Here is a 20,563-nt window from a genome sequence, read left to right as displayed (position 1 = left end):
GCAGTACTCCACAAACCTTTTGGTATCTTGGCATCGGTTCAAGTCCCCAGTTTGTATATAGAAACACTTGCACCAATTACCCTGATGATTAATTCAAAATGTCATTGTTGTTACGTTAATTCAAAAGATTTCTCTTTCTGAAGAAGAAAAGGATTTTTTGCCCTAGCACAGCTACGAATTCTTTTCACAATACTTGCAGAGTGTTCAAACGGACGCCACACAGTTTGGGGTCAAGCAGGTGGATGATGTCGCGATAGAGACGTGTCAGCGGGTCGCTGTCCAGCCCAAGTTTAACTTCTGCTGAGCATAAAAAGGCCCCCTTCGGGAGTTTCCAGTGAACCACACCCAACCTCCCGGAATCAATTTGGATGAAAGCCCTGGAGCTTTTCTCGAATCATTGCAAATCCTCTCGCTTTCTCCCATCTCTTAGTCCTGGAAAGCAAAGTCACCGATAGATCTAGGGATGTTTTGGCAACGATCAGGATGCAAATAAGTAGTCCACTTGCTCTCTGCCTGCGGGGGCGGGGTAGCGGTGACCGCTCCGCCCCGCCCCCTCACCCCCCACCAAAACTTTTCTGAACTTAGAGCACGAAGGCAGTTTGGAACGCTCATGGGGCTGCAGTTCTGGCCGTTTCCACAGTCCATCCATCCCGGTGTCGGATGGAATACGACGACCGCCGTTGGGTGGACCCGGCAGGGAGCGCAAGCCGGGGGCTTGGGCGCGAGGAGCAGCGGACCCAAGGCTCCCGGTCGGTCGCGCGGCGCGCCGGCTCCGAGACCGCCCGGACTCCAAAGACCAGCATGCCCCGCGGCCGCGGCGGCCGGCCCCGCTCGGGCCCCGGGCGCGGAGCAGTCTGGGAAGTGAAGTTCCCGGGCGGCGGGCCGCGGCGCGGCGGGCCGCCGGAGGGAGGCGTCGCCGGTCCGGCCCCGCGAGCACGCGGCTTCCCGGCCGGGCTCCGAGCCGCCCTCGCTCCCGCTCCCGCTCCCGCTCGGGGCGTTCGCGGGCGGGCAGGGCTCGCCCGCGGCCGCTCCGGGGTGGGGAGCGGGGAGGCGGGGTCGGCGGCCGCGCCGGTCGCCGCCCCCGCGCCCCGCGCCCGGCCCGCGCCGCGGCTCCCGGCGGGGGCGCGGGCGGGGCGGGGCGGGCGGGGCCGGGCGGCGGGAAGGTAGTGACACGTGTCAATCAACCCCCTCCGGGGGGCGCGCGCTCCGGGGCTCGCGCCGAGGGCTCGCGCCCCTGCCTCGTGCCTGCGCCGCTCGTATGTAAATGAGGGCGCGTGACGCGGGACGCAGATGGACAAGGGAAGAGAGAGAATGGCCGCTGCCGCCGCCGCCGCCGCTGCCGCCGCCGCCGCCGCCGCTCAGTGCCGGAGCCCGCGGTGCGCGGCGGAGAGGAGGGGATTCCGGCGGGAGCTCGACTCCTGGCGCCACCGCCTCATGCACTGTGTAGGTAAGCGAGCGGCGCGGGCGGCGGGCGGGCGGGCGCGGGGAGCCCGGCGCGGCGCGGCCGCGGCGCCGCAGCCCGCGGAGTTTCGGGGGCGGCGGGCCGGAGTTGGAGCGCCCGTGCGGGGCAGCCGGCGGGGTGGCGGGGCGAGCGGGCCGGCCGCGGCGGCGCCCGCCTTTTGTCTGCCGGGGGCGGGGGGCCGCTCCGCCCGGCGCCGCGCCGCGCCGCTCCCCCTCGGCGTCCCGGCCCCGCTCCGGGCGGCCCGGGAACCGGGACGGTTCGGACCCGGGTCCCGCCCGCCTGCCGCGCCCCGAGGGAAACCGCCTGCGCGTGCCGGCCGGACAACTCCGCCGCCGCCGCCCCCCCACCCCCCCCGGCCGGGCGACCCCCGTGCCTGTCAGGCGGGGAGGACGCGGGGCCGGGCCGGAGGGGAGGACGGCGAGCGGGTCCGCACCCCCGCGGCCGCACCCCCTCCCTGACCACACACACACGCACGCACGCTCGGCGGTCCCGGGCGCCCCGACCTGCGGGAGGGCCGGCGACGCCGGGGAGCGGGAGCCGGCCGGGCGCCCCCCGGGGCGGGCGTTCGCGGGGGGCGGCGCCCGAGGGGCGGGGGGCGCCCCGCTCTGCCCTCTCGCGCTCGGCCGCGGCGCGGTGTGTGCCCCTTTAAGAAGGAGCCGTTCGTGCGCTGACGGTTGGGATTTGAAGTTCTTCCTCCCTCTTTGGAAGTCGGGACGGAGGGGGGGGCGTTGCCATGGCGACGGTACCCTGCCCTCCAGCCGCGCCCCCTCCCTTCCCTGCTCGCCTCGCGGACTCCCTGAGGCTCAGGTGTCTCCTCCCCGCCCCGCGCCCCGTCTGGGGCTCCCCCCCCTTGCATCGCCACCTTCCAGCCTCGGTGCCCGGGGTCCGAGCCCTGCGCCGAACGCGCACCTCCGCACCTCGCGCACCTCGCCCGCCGCATCCCGCATCCCGCATCCCGCATCCCGCATCCCGCATCCCGCATCCCGCATCCCGCATCCCTTTCTCGCCTGCCCAGTCGCCTTGTCCCTCTCGGCGGGCGGGCGGCAAACTTCGTGGCTCCCGGGACTATCACTCTGCGGGCAGCCCCGGTCGCCGGGAAGTGGGGTGCAGGGGACACCCCTCCCGGCCGCTGTCGCCTTCCCTGGGGGGTTTCTGTGGGTGCTTGTGTGTGTGTGTGTGTGTGTGTGTGTGTGTGTGTGTGTGTGTACGTGTGCGCGCGCGGGGAGCGCCGCGCGGGAGCAGAGCGCTGCTCGGGCAGCAGGTGGGTTCGGAGGGAGCCCCAGGGGTCTGGGGGGTGCGGGTGTGGCGGGGAGGGTGGCCGCGGCGCCTTGCTTGGGTTCGGCTTGGGGACTCGGGGAGGCTCCTCGGCACCACGAGAAGGCGACTCTCGCAGCGCCCCGTTTCCAGCGGTCCCTGCGCCCCCTCGCGCCCCTTTCGTCCCTTGCCCCTCGGGTGGGCGGCTCGCTGCGTCCCCAAGATCTTGTTTCCTGCTGCGGGCACTTTGGCTCCCGGTGGCAGAATGGAGCGCGACTTGCGCTTCGGAAGGGGCCGTGCAGGATCCCCGGGCTGTCGGGGAGCGCGTCAGATGCGGGGACCGCTCTGATTGGGGACCCTTCCGTGTGTTGGACCGTGTGTTGGATCCACTGACTCTTCATCCTTAGACAACGGGTTGGGTTTTTTCACGGTGGTTTGGGGGATGGGGGGGGGCATGTCTTAAAGGGAAGAATGAGACAGTTTTAGTCGAGGATTATCATTTTAGTTCTTAAAAAAATGTAAAATCGCACGTACTTTTTATATTATGAAAGTTGGGGTGAAAAAATCGGGACAAAGGGGACCATTGGCGAAGGATAGATTTGGACGTTTCCTGGTGAGTTGAATGCAGTACACACGTGTTTTTCAGTGATGCACACCTTCTGTGTTATAAGCTTGCTCGAAAGATCTATTGAATTAAAAATTATTAGCGAAATGTTGTGGTGCTTCTTGAATAGAAGACGGTTCCATTTCGTGATTGCTTATGTGTAAAGATTTCTCACTGACAGCCTTGTAACAACACTCGCCCATCCTATTATTGTTTTTCAGGTCTTGGTCAGTTTTTGTATTTTTAGAACAGTTTAGTGTTTTCTGCCCATTTTCTTGCTTATTTAGATACTTTAAATATATAAAAGATCTTTAAGTATCAAACGTAGCTTTTGAAAAATAGTCAGTTTTAAGGACAATTAGATTTTATAGAAAGGAGAATCTGAGTATCTTTGGTTTACCAATGCAAGTCATTGAAAATTGGGTTAATATTAAATATCTTATAGACGGTTTGTGTATCATGTTTTTATGTACTACGTAATTGTACTATATTTGAAAGGAATTTTTCCCCCCTTGGGATCTAATTATATTCGTGAAATTTTTTCCTAGAGTACTCAGTCCTCCTAGTCAGGAGACCTCCTGTGTCATACTATCATACTTGGATTTTGTTGTTATTTTAAAATGGAACTTTTATTTTTTTATTTATCTATTTTTAATTTTATTTTATTTTGGGGCCACACCCAGTGCTGCTCAGGGCTTACTCTTGGCTCTGTGCTGGAGGATGACTCCTGGCAGAACTCAGGGACCACAAGTGGTGCCAGACACGGAAGCCAGGCTGACTGTGTGCAAGATCACCACCTTACGGACTGTGCTGTTTCTTCAGCCCGGCAGTACAACTCTTTCCAAATGGAATGTGCACCTGTTGATTTTTGGGTTTTGGTATCTTACATGAAAAGCACTCATTCCTAGTGTGAATTGAGATTAGTAATTTTAGTTACTTGTGCTGGTGTTAGTTTTGTTACATTAAATACTTTGTAAACATAGTTACAAGTAACCATATTCTTTTCCTAAGTTCTACTACTTCATGGCTGCAAATGGGTACATATTTCTGCATCTTTAAGAGTTAGTGCTTTAGTGCTTAAAATAACTTTTAACCCTCTTGATGTCGGTAAGAAAATGAACCAAAAGTCTTATTTTTAAGTGATATGGAAATTGTAGGTAGCATCTTAAGAGTTGTAGAGCAAATTAGTGTTGAGATACCAGTGAGATTTTCAATATCAGTTTTTAGTCTGTCATTCATTATTCATTTAATAACAACTCATGCTTAACTATTCTAATTTCACAGAGAAACGTTTTAAGTAGTTTAGTTACCAGTGATGTCTCGATACAGAAAACATTTTCCGTATTTGTGGAACACATCTCATTAAATTAGATTTGTAACAACTCTGGTTATTTGTGTATTTTTTTAAAAAATGTCTTTTTTTTCTTAATATAGTTAATAGCTCTTTTTAGAGCATAGTGCATTTTATAATTAAGTTTTCTATAATCATTCTATACAATGTTGTAATGTTGAATCTGCTTACCTAACAGATGATCAGGTGCTGATCGGTTTTGGTGAATAATACCCTAAAACTCATATTCAGTGATGATCTGGATCTTGAGTATATGGTATAATTAATTAGTATCTGATAACTTAAAGCCAGGACAAAAGAAGAATATTAATGTATACTGAAACTTTATGAAGATTGTATCAAGATATGTGATCTGGAAGTAGGCCAAGTTTTTGTTTTTGTTTTCAGAAGGGGACACAACAACTGGAGGTATCAGGTCTCATAGTTCCTTGCTTGTCCTGGTTTAATGTCAGTGTGCATGCGTGTGTGTGTGTGTGTGTGTGTGCGCGCGTGCGCACTCATGCTCATGAATGTGTCTTAACAGGGGAATCTTAAACCACTTGAGGGTAATTTGGAGACGGTGCTTATGTGTATAAAACAAAGAATACTGTCATGGCTTATAAAACCCAACTATTGTTTAGTTAACTACTGAAATAGCTCTTGTTTAACCACTGTTAAATTTCCTGAATTTAATCACAGTACAGCCAGGCTACTGTATCATAGTTCAGACTAGGAGATTTAACATTGATATAAGATTATATTCATGATCCATACCCAAATTGTATCTATTCATCTGTTACCTCCTTACACCTTCCAACCAGTCTGGAGTCATGCATTGCACTTCCTTATGTCTTTAGTCCCTTTTTATTCTAGAACTCTTCCTCAGCCTTTCTTGTATTTCTTGACCTTGACATTTCTTTAGAAGTACAGGGCAGTTATTTTGTAGAATATCCCTCAGCTTGAATTTGTTGCTTTCTCATGATTAGATTAGTTATACAGTTTTGACAAGGATACCTCAGAAGAGATGTCCTGTCCTCACTTCATCATATCTTGAAGTTTTGTGATGTTGGGTTGTCTTAATGTTGGTGATGTTAGCTTTGAAAAAGAAGTTGAGGTGTTTGATAGTCTCCATATTTCTTTGTGAAAATTAATATTTATCCTTTTGTGATATGAAATTTGTGAGAATTATTTGGGGAACAGGATATCTACATTAAAAATTCACCTACAACTTTTAACTTACGTTTATGATTTTCTACATTCATTATTAAAAATCAGTATTTTTATCGTGAGTAATAGCTACCATCTTCATGATTGAGCTATTTTTTTTATTAGTATGTACTTATGGATTCTCTATTCACGGGTTAAATCTATTTTTGTGCCAGTTTCTGGCCAATGAGAGCCACATCAAGTTGGTTCTCTCTCTTTTTTTTTTTTTGACAAATATACCTCTCCTGAATCCTTCCTGCCCATTGTCTTTTTTTTTTTGAACTCTTTCTTCCTGCCAAGAACAATATTATAGTTTCATGTTGTTCTCTACCTGCCCTAGCTCTGGCATTATTCATTTCTCCAAGGACCCTGTCCGTTTTTTAAAAGTGGAGACTAGCAAAATTTGTGTATTCTGTTTTAGGACTGCTTTTTAATAAAGCAAAATTCAACTACTCTGTTTCAAGACTGCTTTTTAAAATCCTATTATTTTGTTATAGAAGCTAATAATCAGTGTAACTTATTTGCTAAAATTAAAATTTGTAACTTATTTGCTAAAATTAAAATTGCAACAGCTATATAAATTTGATTAAAATCTCTGTATACATCACTTTTTTCTGTATACTAGGGCGTTTGCCTTGCACGCAGCCGACCTGGCTGATCCGAGTTCGATTCCTCCACTCCTCTCAGAGTATCTCGCCTGCACGGCAAAGCCTGGCAAGCTCCCCATGACATATTCGATATGCCAAACATGGTAACAACAAGTCTCACAATGGAGACGTTGCTGGGCCCACTAGGCCCACTGGGTGGTAAACAACAGGAGGACAGTAACAGTGACAGTGACTAGTATGTCTAAACCCCTAGACTTGGGCTGGAGCGATAGCACAACGGGTAGGGCGTTTGCCTTGCCGACCTGGCCAACCCGAGTTCAATTCCTCCAGCCCTCTCGGAGAGCACGGCAAAGCCTGGCGAGCTACCTGTGATGTATTCCATATGTCAAACACACTAACAATAAAGTCTCACAATGGGGACGTTACTGGGCCTGCTCAAGCAAATTGATGAACAATGGGAGGACAGTGACAGTGACAGTATGTCTAGTAGAATTATATATGGAGTTAGTGTGTAATTAAAAAATGCATATAATCCTACTTTTAAAAATACTTTTAACTCAGTGTATCTTAATTTTTTAAACATGGTATACTACATACAAGTTAGTTTATTTTAAATATTTCTCCTAAATCTGGCACTTTATATATGCACTACATTTCAGTGTGTCTTAGCTACGTTTCGTGTGTCTAAACGGCTGCATGTGACAGATTGCACCTTTGAACAGTTAAGTGTCCAGCGAAGCCTTGATTACTCAATTGCTACTTAATTCAGATCTGTTCATAGTAACCTCATCTACAGTTTGATCATTCCCAGATCATTTATTTAGGTAACATGTCATGAATAAGAGTATGGACTCTGGAGCTAAGTCACCTACCTTTGAATCCCAGTGTTTCAGCTTAAGAGTGTGAGCACAAATATTAGGAAGTTTGTGAATTGTTTTGCTATATGTTACTGTCACATAGAAAACATGCCGAAAACATTAGCTACTATTACTGTTTACACAAGTTCCTAGCACCTTTGAGCTTTATAACTTTACAAATAGATCCTTTTTGGTGGAAATATTGAAGGAACAATAAAAACATTTTGAAGTATATAAGAGGAGAAACTAGTAAAGCCACAAATAATCTGTTTTCTAAAGCCTTAGAATACAGTTTTAGAATCATAGTATATGGCTTAGTATAATCCTATTTTTATATGAGGAGATCAAAAGATATTTGTTGCATTCCTGTATTCATAGGAATCTTTTGGCTCTGTAGTAACTGTATACAAGAAATTAGTTTAAATTTTAATGAAAAATGTTGTCTTGCAGCCAGAACGATAGTACAGCAGGTAGGGTGTTTACCTTGCACACTGCCAACCTGAGTTAGCATCCCATATGGTATGAGCACTGCCAGGAGTAATTCCTGAGTGCAGAGCCCCTGAGTATCTCCTGGTGTGAGCCAAAAAAAAAAAAAAAAAAAAAAACCACTTCTAAGATCATCTTGAAGCCATCCTTTGAAGCCTATGCACTGTTTTGAAGCTTTGCATCCTGCAAGTGCCATGTACTTTCTTCCGAACTTCTTGCTCCGTTTATAATGAGCAGAGTCAGTCCAAGAGGTTATTCTCTACCTTTAGTTTTCTTCTTTTCCCTGTTACCTTTCAGCCAGGGCTGGGGAGACAGAAAATGCACACCTAGTGGTACTAAGGGGCCATCCCAGGCTCTGTGCTCAGGAATGACCCCTGGTGGTGCCTCGGGGACCTTATTCTTTTTTTCTTTTTCTTTCTTTTTTTTTTTTTTTTTTTGAGACACAGTTACAGACTTACAAACTTACAGGCTTCAGTCATAAAATGATTGAGTACCCATCCCTCCACCAGTGCCCGCTCTCCACCACCAATGTTCCCAGTATCCCTCCCGTCACTATTCTTACCTGATTCAAGCCAAGATCAGAAACTCAAAGGCAGCACATATGTAAGGCTAGTAAATAAGTGTCTTCTTCCTGTAATCTCTCTACAGTTTTAGCTTCTGAAGATGTTTTGGGAACATTTAAAGGTGGGATAACCCAGACAATAAAATTCTAGCTCATTAACTTGACACTTCTTTCTGGCTATTTCTTGCTATTTATCTTTTCATTGCTCCAGCCCATAGGGCTGGAGTGATAGCACAGCAGTAGGACGTTTGCCTTGCACGCAGCCAGCCCGGCTGAGCCAGGTTCAATTCCTGCGCCCCTCGGAGAGCCCAGCAAGCTACTGAGAGTATCTCGCCCGCACAGTGTGACGTATTCAATATGCCAAACACAGTAACAACAAGTCTCAAAATGGAGCCGCTACTGGGCCCTCTTTTTTGTGCTTGCCAAGGGTGAAGGCTTTGGGGATTGTTGAGAAGATGGGGACAATGATGGAGGGAAGGTCACTCTAGTGGTGGCATTGGTGTTGGAACATTGCCTGTAATAACTGCTATGAACAGCTTTGTAAACCACAGTTTTAAATAAATAAAAAAAGAAGAAAAAGAAATCCAGAGAACTGATGTAGAATGTTCTTGGCTATATAGCTTTTATCAAATTTCAGATTTTTAAATCTCTTTTGTAGCTATCTATTATTTTTTTCTTCAGCTAGGACAACAAAAGGGTAGTTTATTGTACATGTGTTAAATGCAGCCACAAGTGAAGCAGAGCTAGTTCATAATGTCATCCATAAAATGTACATGAAAATGGAGTAGCTAGTATATGTACTACACTGTTGGTTAATAGTAATCTATATCCAGATTTTTCTGTAAAATACATATACTGATGACTTTTACATGCAGAATGAAAAAAAATCCGTGTACTTCTGGTTTTTCTGGATTATTTTATACTGGGAAGAGTGAAAATATATGCCCTTGGGAACCTAGCAGGATGAGAACCTACAGTCAGCTGCTCAGTATGGCTGACTGTAGTGTTTCCCAGCCTTTTTCTGACTATCAGCCTTTGAACTTGCTTCACTCTGGCCCCCTCCTCTCTAGAGTCTCATACCATCACATCCCCCTTTATATAATTTTCACCTGTGGTCCCCTTGAAATATCCTGGGGCTCATGAGGACCGTATGGCTCCCAGTTGCCAATCACTGGACAGAGGCTGGTCTGAGCATATTGGAACCTTCTTAGTACAGTGTGTCTTTTCACATTTGTGCTGCCTTTTGGCTGACTATCTGGACTGTGCAGTGATGAAGTTGCAGTTAGACATCCCCCATGTTTTCCTGACCCGCTTGACTTTCAGACTTGGGCTTCAGTTCTTCATTCCAGTGTAGTCATGACAGCAGACACAAAGGCTTGCAGATACTGGATATGCAATTATTATTCCTTATTAGTCATTCCAGTCTTTCAGCTGCAATATCCAACTTTGGGGGGCATGTGTAGTTCTTTTTCTCTTTTCATAATACTTCTTTTTAGTATGTTATGGCCAGTGTTCATGGGTTAGGAAAGGGTTTCTCAACAAAGAGCCATATGGCCCCTATGGGCTGCTAGGATATTCGTAGGGGCCACTTGTGAAATTCTGGTGAAACTGTGTGAAGTTGGGATCTTGGCAGGAGATAAGCAGCCAACTGATAGCACTGGGGGTGGGGGTGGGGGAGGAGGCATGGACAGAAGGAAAGAAGGTCAGAGAGGCCGTGATTGGAAAAAAACCTTGAGAAACACTGACTTAGAGCCCCAAGTTCATCTGTGTGACTGTTTGACTTTATTAAGGCCTGAGCCGATAATGACTGTCACTGTCACTGTCCTCCCATTGTTCATGGATTTGCTCGAGCGGGCCCAGTAACGTCTCCATTGTGAGACTTGTTACTATGTTTGGCGTATGGAATACATCACAGGGAGCTTGCCAGGCTTTGCCGTTGGGCAAGATACTCTAGGTAGCTTGCTGGGCTCTCCCAGAGGGGCAGCAAGCAACCAAGTAGTTCTTGCAAATGTTGTATTTACCACGGAATGTGAAAAGACTAGGCCTACCTACTAAAACCTATCTTTTTCAGATCTGTTACCAAGTATGATTCCCTTTTTATAGTATCTCATAGGCTGTTTTTCTAATGAGACAAGCAATGAAGATTCAAGATCATAATTTGGATTATACAGCAGTATTTACATTGCTGGTTTTAGTCCAATTTATAACTCACATTAAATCAAATGCGATCAAATGTAAACCATTTCATTGTTTACAAAGCAGTATTGTCTTCCATTTGCCCTTTTTCATCAACAAAGACTCTTAATCATATTTAGTCAGCCTCCCAGAATATTTTTCTTTATATAACCCAACCATTTCATTTGCTTTTACTTCTGTACACATTATTTCAAATTTTTGAATATCCCTTTAGTCACTTCTGTTTTGCATCCTCAATGATGTTTCAAATTCAGTCGCGATTAAGAAAAAAACCTTGAGATTTCCAAAATAATTTATTGAGGGCTAGAGCAATAGGACAGAGGGTAGGACGCTTTCCTTGTATGCCGCCAGCCCAGATTCCATCAGGGGTATCCTGTGTGGTCCCTCAAGCCGCCAGACTAAACCCTGAGCATCGTCAGATAGAGCCAAAAAATGAAACAAACAAAAAGAATTTATTGAAAAACAAGTTGGAAACTCTTCTAATTGCCCAGTTCTTTTTTTATTTTTGAGTCAGCTCTAACAGTGCTTGGTGCCCCCTCTTTTTCACTTTTTAACATATGGAAATCTAGTCTATCTCTCCTCATATTCACTTTGTTGTTGTTGTTGTGTAAAAGGTACTATATCTAATATGTAGTAATGGTTTAGGAGCTTAAGATATATATCAGGAAATTGTTGGTTTAAATTCATGAAAATGGGTAAGGAAAGGTATAACAATAGAGTAGTAAAGTATTTAGTACCACACATTAAGAAATTTTAATTTTCTTTAGGAGAGGGAAGTAGAGCCACGGAACTTTTGCCATGAAAGGTAAGACCTTTGACTAAAATAGGAAAAACAGGAAAAAGTAGTATAACAGAATCTGTGGAGAAATGAATTAACAGTTAGGAAGGATTTTTGCTTGTTGAAGAGTTGCCGAGTACAATGGGACAGGGAAGAGAGACAGTGCTTTGACCTTAGTCTCAGTGGCCTTGACATTTTAGCAAGTGGTGGGGGAAGAATCCACATTGTAAATAGGTTAGAAAGTAATTCCATACAGTAGTAGTAAGTGGAAATAATATTTGTAGTCCAGTTCTCATTTGAGAAGTGCTTTTAAGGAAGAACAGATGAATGTAACAGTATTTGAAAGTACATAGGATTGAAGGATGATTGTTTTTCAGATGGATTTGCCATGAACAATGCTGTGAGATAGGGAATACATTCTTGGATCTGTAATAGCTACAATTACTTGATGTGTTAAGTTGTGACAATAGCAGCAAATGAAATAAATAAGAAGGATTTGGTTTGAATCACCGTGGACAGTGAGCTGTGAGCTATTATTTTCCAACAAAAAGTATTTTCCTAATAAGTTAATCACTAAGATAATGTCGTGTGTTATAGTTGTTTATGCATTTTTACATGCTTTTTCTCCAATTTAGTATTGTCAGTCATCAGTATCTTTAGTCCTTTTGGGTGCTAGTTGATTGGGATGTAATTGGATATTTCTGCCAGTTTCTCAACTAGAAATTTAAGAATCAGGGATCAGAACATTAGCTTTTTAGGTGGTAAACTTGTGTTGAAGAACTTGGCTTGAAATGGAGACAAATACTGGACGTCAGATTTCCTTATCCACTAACTTTCTGAATTGAACTTACCAACTAAGATGGTTGAGCAACAGTGAGTTTAGCGAGTGATTTGTTTATTGGTGGATGACCATATAGGCAGAGTGAGGAGGAGGCTTGGCCACGCATGGAAAATGACCTTTAAAACATTAGTCCATCCAGCTAGGAATAACTAACAAGATGCTTTCAGTATTAGTCATACCTCTTTCCTTTGGGAGAATCGAATAAAGGTAGAAAGAAAGACAAAAATCCTTTTCCAAATTATTTCTCTTCAGTGTGAATGTGTAGGGGAGGCAGTATGTGCTAGGAGTAGGGCTTCAACTTTGCTTTTAAAGGATCTCACTATTACAGGATGTTAAGGATTGGTGTAATATAATGAAAAGAGGAGGAAGCAATTAGTTTTGATTTGAAGGATTCGAAATGACTAGAACCTAACAGGTGAGAGCTGGGGCTGGCAAACAGGATAGTAAATGTTTTAGATTTTACTGGATTGTTGTAGCTAGTCAGGTCTGCAGTTGTAATGCTAAAGCAATATGTTAATGAGATAGCCATGTTCCAATGAAAGCATGTACTTACAAGAAGAGACAGACTTGGTCAACAGGAGTACTAAGTTAAATGACCCAACATGTGATGATAGTTGGGGGCAGTAAACAGAAGGCATAGTAAAGCAAATGTATAGGAGTTGAAATGATAATCATTCTGAAAAAAATATTCATCACTCTTGTATCATTGGGCTGGAGCAATAGCACAGCGGGTAGGGCGTTCGCCTTACAAGCGACCAACATGGCCGACCCGAGTTCGATTCCTCCGCCCCTCTCGGCGAGCCCCGAAAGCTACCGAGAGTATCTCGCCCGCATGGCAGAGCCTGGCAAGCTCCCCGTGACGTATTCGATATGCCAGACACAGTAACAACAAAGTCTCCAATGGAGACGTTACTGGGCCCGCTCGAGCAAATCGACGATCAACGGGAGGGCCTTTACCTTTACCTTTACCTGTATCATTGGGAATTTAAGAAATATTTCAAATCATGGACCAGAAGTATAAGTTAGGACCTCTGTAAAGAGGAAGTTGCAAGTCTTTTAAGTTTTGTGTCTGTGTCTGTGTGTGTTGTGTGTGCGTGTGTATTTGATGGATATTAGACATGACCAGATAAGTCTGCTTATGTTGTTGGAGGACTTTTGTTGTTGTTTTTAATAATAATTTTAAGCTCAAATTGAAGTAGCACTGTAGCACTGTCCTCCCGTTGTTCATTGATTTTCTTGAGCGGAAACCAGTAACGTCTCCATTGTGAGATTTGTTGTTACTGTGTTTGGCATATCAAATACGTCGCAGGTAGCTTGCCAGGCTTTGCCGTGTGGGTGGAATACTCTCGGCAGCTTGCTGGGCTCCCCGAGAAGGGTGGAGGAATCGAACCCAGGTCTGCCGCGTGCAAGGCAAATGCCCTACCCGCTATGCTGTCGCTCCGGCCCCTCAAATTGAAATAGATCTTTTAAATCAAATTTGGAAAAATGAGTAGTCTTCACTCTAATATATTAAGATGTTGGAATGATAAAGTATTTTTGGAGTTAATCCTGTATTCCTGAACACCTTCAAAATTAAAACAAGAAGGAATATAGAAACCAAATAGTACTTCTGCATCTGATGGAAGAGAGATGAGAGGATTATGGTGGACCAGGTCATCTGACATAGACCAGTTTAATTTATCTGCTCGTTTCTAGGTATTGGGAAAGTAGGGCAGAATCCGAGCTCTCTTACAAGGTATATTCTCCTGATCGCTCACTTCTAAGGGAGAAGAAACAGAATTGAGCTCTGGCCAGTTTCGCTTTCTAGAGTCACAAGTTATACCAGTTGCTTTGCTTTCCTAGTACAGAGAGAGGCTCAGATTGTCCTTATGAAACATTCTCATAGAAAACCAGAAGCAAGGAAATGGCATCATTCCAAAATCAAGACTCATTTTTGCAGTTTCTGAGGATAAGTATAGAACCGTTACTATTCTGAAAGCGCAGGGTCTGTGCAAAGCAAATGACTTACCCGTTCCTCTACTGTCTCTCTGGCCCCTTTGAAACATTTCTTAAACTTTTCAAAAAGGAGTTGCTGATTTTTCTTTTTTTTCAAATGAGCTAAATTTTTTGTAGACCTCTGTATATACTTAAATGATGTTTGGCTGGAAAAGAAAGTCACGACTTCTTTCTTTATTAATTTTCAAGTGCTTTTTTTAAATTTCAAGAAATTAATATGAGAACAGCAGTAGTTCTTGAAATGAAAAAAGTAGATACTTAGACAAGTTGACTATCCTTTCAATTGCCTCTGGTTATAGGTGCAGTTTAGTCTTTAAAATATTGCTCATTCCGAAAAGGAACCCTCCTTCACTGCTGGTGGGAATGCCGGCTGGTCCAAACCCTTTTGGAAAACAGTATGGACGACTCTCAAAAAATTAGAATTTGATCTCCCATTTGACCCAGCTATAGCACTCCTGGGAATATATTCCAGAGAGGCAAAAAGGTATAGTCGAAGTGACATCTGCAATTGTTTGTTCATCGCAGCACTCTTTACAATAGCCAGAAACTGGAAAAAACCTGAGTGCCCGAGAACAGATGACTGGTTAAAGAAACTCTGGTATATTTACACAATGGAGTACTATGTAGCTGTTAGAAAAGACGAAGTCACGAAATTTACATGCAAGTGGTACTACATGGAAAGTATCATGTTAAGCGAAATGAGTCAGAAAGAGCGGGATAGACACAGAAAGATTGCATTCATCTGGAGAACATAAAGCAACAAAACGGGAGACTAACACCCAGGAATGGCTGAGATTAGTACCAGGAATTTTGCTCCATGACTTGAAGGCCAGCCACTCGTGCTTGGTGAAAAGGAAGCTCAGCTAGAGAAGAGAGCACCAAATAAAGGGTGTTGTGAGGACCCTCCCAGGGTGGGAGAAGCATGCTAAAAGTAGTCTATAGACCAAACATGATTGCCACTCAATGCCTCTCTTGCAAAACATAGTACCCAAAAGAAGAGAGAGAGAACAAGGGGGAATGCCCTGCCACAGAGGCAGGGTGGGACTTGGGGGGGGGGAATAGGGGGGTGGGAGGGATACTGGGACCCGTGGTGGTGGAGGATGGGCACTGGTGGAGGGATGGGTACTTAATCATTGTATAACTGAAACCGAAGCACAAAAATTTATAAGCCTATAACTGTACCTCATGGTGTTTCACTAATAAAAAAAATATCGCTCATTCCCCCTTGTTTCCTTCTCCTTCCCCTTTTGAACAGTCCAGTACCAACTTGGTCCATAGGTGGGAACAAACCAGGGTAAGTGTCCAGGCCGGATGGAGTTTGAGGGAAGGGGCACTGTGTGCTGTGGGAGGAGGGACTGCAGGGCCTGGGGAGGGAAGGAGGCTCTTGTGAGTCATGGAGTTACAGGGACCGAGAAACGCAGCAGGCAGGGTGCAAGGTGTCAGGAGCGCTAGCAGTCAGTATGGTATCTGAGAGTTTGGAGGGTTGCCTGAGCCGGGGAGAGGGAGCAGCTGGTCTCACTAAAAAAATTCAAGTCTGAACAGCAAAGAGGAGAAGAGTATCTGCTCACAGGTGGAGGGAAGGGCTGCCATGAAAGAGAGGGTATCTTGGTGTAGGTGTGCTGAAGTGCCTATGGGGTGAGGTTGGGATTCAAGTGGAGGCATCCTCCTGTAAAATGTGTGAGCCAAGGGTGAGAGGAGGGGCGGGACCAACGTGTCAGATCAGCCTGAGGAGGGTGTAGAGGATATTCTTGAAGATCTTTGGAGGAGAGGTGCTCCAAAAAGGAACCCGAACAAGGTTCAGTGGTTCTACAGTTGGAAGAGTATTAGGGCTATTGGGACAGAGAGGGGTAAAGGAAGGAGATTATTGAGAAAGGAAGGTACTGCTATGGAAGAAGCTCCATAGATGTCCAGTCAGTACATTACAGGTAATAGGAGCCAGGCCCCTCACTATTTGAGAAGTAAGTTACAATACGAAAGTGAGAAAACTGAAATGCTTTCTGTGGTAGTGGATTGGAAATGAGAAATTCCATAAGCACATGGTTGTCCTCTGTAGCCGGCTCAGAATAATGTGTATGTGTTTGTATGCCTTATACCTTCTTATGCCTAGGAAGGATGAGCTAGGATAGCAATGACCCAATAACAATGAGCATCAAGTATTGTAAAGTTTAATGTTTGTTTGTTTGTTTTTAAGTGGAGTGCTCTTGTAGGAAATACTGAAGGATACCCAAGGATAATGGAGCATTATTTAGACCATTTATTTGTAATTTTTAGAAAAAAAATAAACATTTTTGCCATACTTTTTTTAGATAAGTTTGTTTAAAAATACTTAAAAGCAATGCTTTTATTTTATATGCCCTTGAATTTATCACTTTAGCCCTTAAAGCCTCATAGTAGTATAGAAACATTATAGGTTTGGGGGCCATGGTGATAGTACAATTGATAAGGCACTTGTCTCGCATGCAGCCAAACCTGGTTTGATCCCCAGTACCACGTATGGTCCCCTCAAGCTTACCAGGTATGATCCCTGAGCAGAGAGTCAGGAGTAAACCAGAGCATTTCTGAGTATAGCCCAAAATCCAAGTATCTTTCTTTTCTAGTTGGAAATGAGGGATGATGAGAGCAAGGAGTAAGGGAAGATGTTTTTTTCTAAGATAGATTGTCCATATTGAGTTTCTGTTTGGATTTAAAAGTCGATTCTACGTAAAGTCCAAGAATGGTGAAATCACATTTGCATCTCTTCTCCCCAACAAAGACACATAGCCACATAGAATACAGTGATTGATCAAATCAGTTTTAATTTCCTTTTTTTAAAATTTCCTTTGAAACTGCTCCTCTCAATCCATTTAGAGTATATGAAAGTTCTGGAAAAGTTTATATTATTACAAGTTTTTAACACAGCAGTTTTATGACATTGTGCTGTTCGTTATCTTCTTATCCCTGCCAGTGCCTTGATACTTCTATTTTGGCATTGGAATACCTTTAAAAGGAGTAGAATTTTTCTGTCAGTACACATTAATGTTTTTTTATTAAAAATTTTTTTAATAGTGAGACATCATGAGGTACAGTTGCAGACTTACACATTTTTGTGCTTGGGTTTCAATTATACAATGATCAAATACCCATCCCTCCACCGGTGCCCATTTCCCACCACCACGGATCCCAGTATCCCTCCCACCCCCCACCCCCCCATCCCACCCTGCCTCTGTGGCAGGGCATTCCCCTCTGTTCTCTCTCTCCTTTTGGGTGTTGTGGTTTGCAAAAGAAACATTGCGTGGCAATCATGTTTGGTCTATAGTCTACTTTCAGCATGCTTCTCCCTCCTGGGAGGATCCTCCCAACACCTTCATTTGGTGTTCCCCTCTTTATCTGAGCTCCCTTTTCCCCTAGCATGTGTGGTTGGCCTCCAAGTCATGGAGTAAAATTCCTAGTGCTAATCTTGGCCTTTCTTGGGTGTTAGTTTCCTATTTTGTTATTTTATGTTCCACCGATGAATGCAATCTTTCTATGTCTATCCCTTTCTTTCTGAGTCATTTCGCTTAACATGATACTTTCCATGTAGTACCACTTAGTACACATTAATTTAACTAAGTTATCTTCACTCTTCTCTTCAGTCTGATTCTTTCACCTGTGGTCACAGTTTTTACTGATCTTCCATTCACGAGGTTCATTCTGAATCTGTCTGTTTTGTATTTAAAATAATAATAATAATAATAGGATTTTCAGCATTGGAGATTTGTCGTTTGCTACTATTCTCTTGTGCCTCTTTAAAAATTATTTTTTCAGGCAGTACTTATGGGCCAGCCATTGTGCAAGGGAACTTGGGTATGTCGATTATCTTTAAAGGATTCAGTCTTATTGGGAAAACAAGCCTCCTCTATTGAGCATGATTAATGATGTAATAGAAGCAAGTACATTATTAAAGTTGTGGTATAGGTTAAGTAACTCATAAATAGGAATCATCAAAGGGCTTTAGGCATAGTAGTGATAGTTTAATTTGTGGCTTTATTAGTTTACTCTGCCAATAGAGTAATAGAAAATAGTATAGGCAGATCAGTCATGGATGTGAGCATAACCCAGCCAGAAAAATTTAAGAGTCTGAAATATAGGAGGAGTAGTAAAAATAGAAGAGAGAGGAGAAAATTTAAAAGATGTCAGGTATTATTGTTAAAGATTTTAGTCATCAGCTTTGGGAGTATAGAAAAGAGAGGAAGAATCAAGAAAGATACTTCCAGGTTTCTGTTCAGAAGGTCTAGTTGGGTTGAAGAACCATTACCGTAGTTGGGATACATAGAACATATTTGAGTATCTGGGGAGTCGAGTCAGTATTAGGGTCTGCAAGTTGCTTTAAAGCCAGTTACAGAGTGTGTTATTGAGACCTCCAAAGATACTGATCATAAAATGAAATTACCTTTACTCATATTAATTCTAAGTTTCAATGGTTCAAGGCTCATCTGCAAGAATGATGTGGCATAAAGATGCATTCTTACATTCTCAACATATGAAGGTACACAACACATGTGAACTTTGATTATAACTTGTATATGTATTTTGTTTCTTTGTTTCACCCTGGTAAAATATTAACCTTACTACCAGTTAAATTTAGCATAGATAGGCTGAGAACTTTTAAGTTACTATTTTTGTTATTTTATATATGAATACTTCTATAATAAGTGTACACAATTTGGATTGACTGCCTCAAGTCAGTTTCACTGTGTTGAAATAGGGAGAATGAAAAAAGCATGATTTGCTGTAGTTATACACCCCCATAGCTTTGACATATAATGATTTTATCTTTAAAACTTAAAAATGCTTCTTGACACCTTCATTTTCTCTGTTTCCTTTAAGTTGTTCATCTGTCTCAATATTTGATTTACTTGATCTCTCTCTACTTTGTGTTTTTCAGGTATACTAATTATAACATGTTGAAATTAAACTCGTGATTTTTCTTTACCAATCACCAAATCTATCCCTGGTATTCATTCTTGGTATTCCCACTTCCACAGCTGAAGACCTAGAAGTTATTTTGCGCTTCTTCTTCTTCTCTTCTTCTAGACCCTCTCCACCAATTATTATTCTTTATGCTTCCAAATATATCTTGATTTTTTTTCCTCCAGTCTAAGTCATTCTTAGTACTTTGTCGCCTCCTACTTGTACAGAGTTTCATTAATTGTTCTCCCTTTCCTTTTTTTGGTTTATTTCTATGGCACATTAATATCTCATGCAGTGTTTTCTCTGAACCCAACAATGACTTCCTTTTAATAAGAAACAAATAAGATTTGCTCAGTTTTATTTTGTAGGTACTTTAGCGGGTAGGGCGTTTGCCTTGCATGCAGCCAACCTGGCGAACCTGGGTTTGATTCCTCCGCCCCTCTCAGAGAACCCAGCAAGCTACTGAGAGTATCTCGCCCGCACAGCAAAGCCTGGCTAGCTACCCTTGAAGTATTCAATATGCCAAACACTGGAACAACAAGTCTCACAATGGAGACGTTACTGGGCCCGTTCGAGCAAGTTGATGAACAATGGGAGGACAGTGCTATCGTGGTATAGTGCACTGCCAGGTGTGACCCCCTATTATTGTTAATTGGTTTTTGGGTCACTGCATGCACCTTTTGAGTTTTCTGCCTGGCACAGTGGTAGGGCGTTTGCCTTGCACGCAGCCAACATGGCCGACCCGAGTTCGATTCCTCCGCCCCTCTCGGAGAGCCCGGCAAGCTACCGAGAGTATCTCACCCGCACGGCAGAGCCTGGCAAGCTACACGTGACGTATTCGATATGCCAAACACAGTAACAACAAGTCTCACGATGGAGACGTTACTGGGCCCGCTCGAGCAATTCGATGAACAACGGGAGGACCGTGACCGTGACTGTGATATCATCCTTTAAAGGTATGTAGTGGAAACAATCAGAGTATAAAAATAGGCTTTTGACCAAATTGAATATTTTTTTTATATTGTTCTAACAGACTTAGCCTTTATCTGATATTTGAGTAAGATTTCATTGACTTTTCTTGGCAGCTTGTTTTTAAGTTCAGATGCATGATACCTGTTCTACATTCTGGTCAAGGGGCTTACTATTACAGTTCTATTACTGATTCTATTACTGAGGGAAATGAAAATCATGTTCTAAAAATAATGTTCAAAAATTGAGTATAATTTACAAAAATCATTATGGGAAATTTCAGATACATACCAAGAGCAAAATATAATGAACTTCCCATATTACTATAACCCAGTGTTAACAACATTACAGATTTCAATCGTAATATAAAAACTTTAAGTCAGAGCAAAATATTGTATTTGATGATCATTAGAATACTGAAATCGATTTTATGTTCTAATATAAGTATATCTAGATGACACATTTTGTTGCACTAGCTGTGTATTA

General features: G+C 43.9%; 1 protein-coding gene across 6 annotated transcripts in view; it reads left to right on the top strand.

The window, feature by feature from the left end:
• Window positions 1-1,155: 1,155 nt before the first annotated feature.
• The window catches only part of LCORL (ligand dependent nuclear receptor corepressor like), a 155,171-nt gene continuing 135,763 nt past the window's right edge, over window positions 1,156-20,563 (top strand). For all 6 annotated transcript variants that reach the window (XM_056130339.1, XM_056130340.1, XM_056130336.1 and 3 more), the window contains exon 1: window positions 1,156-1,447. In XM_056130339.1, the coding sequence (XP_055986314.1) occupies window positions 1,291-1,447 (157 nt within the window). In that variant the 5' untranslated portion in view covers window positions 1,156-1,290. The remainder of the gene's footprint in view (window positions 1,448-20,563) is intronic.

Source organism: Sorex fumeus, unplaced genomic scaffold (genome assembly GCF_029834395.1).
Source record: "Sorex fumeus unplaced genomic scaffold, SorFum_2.1 ptg000077l, whole genome shotgun sequence".
In the NCBI taxonomy this organism is placed as follows: domain Eukaryota; kingdom Metazoa; phylum Chordata; class Mammalia; order Eulipotyphla; family Soricidae; genus Sorex; species Sorex fumeus.
Note: the sequence above shows the minus strand (reverse complement) of the source record. Positions and strands in the feature narration are given on the sequence as shown.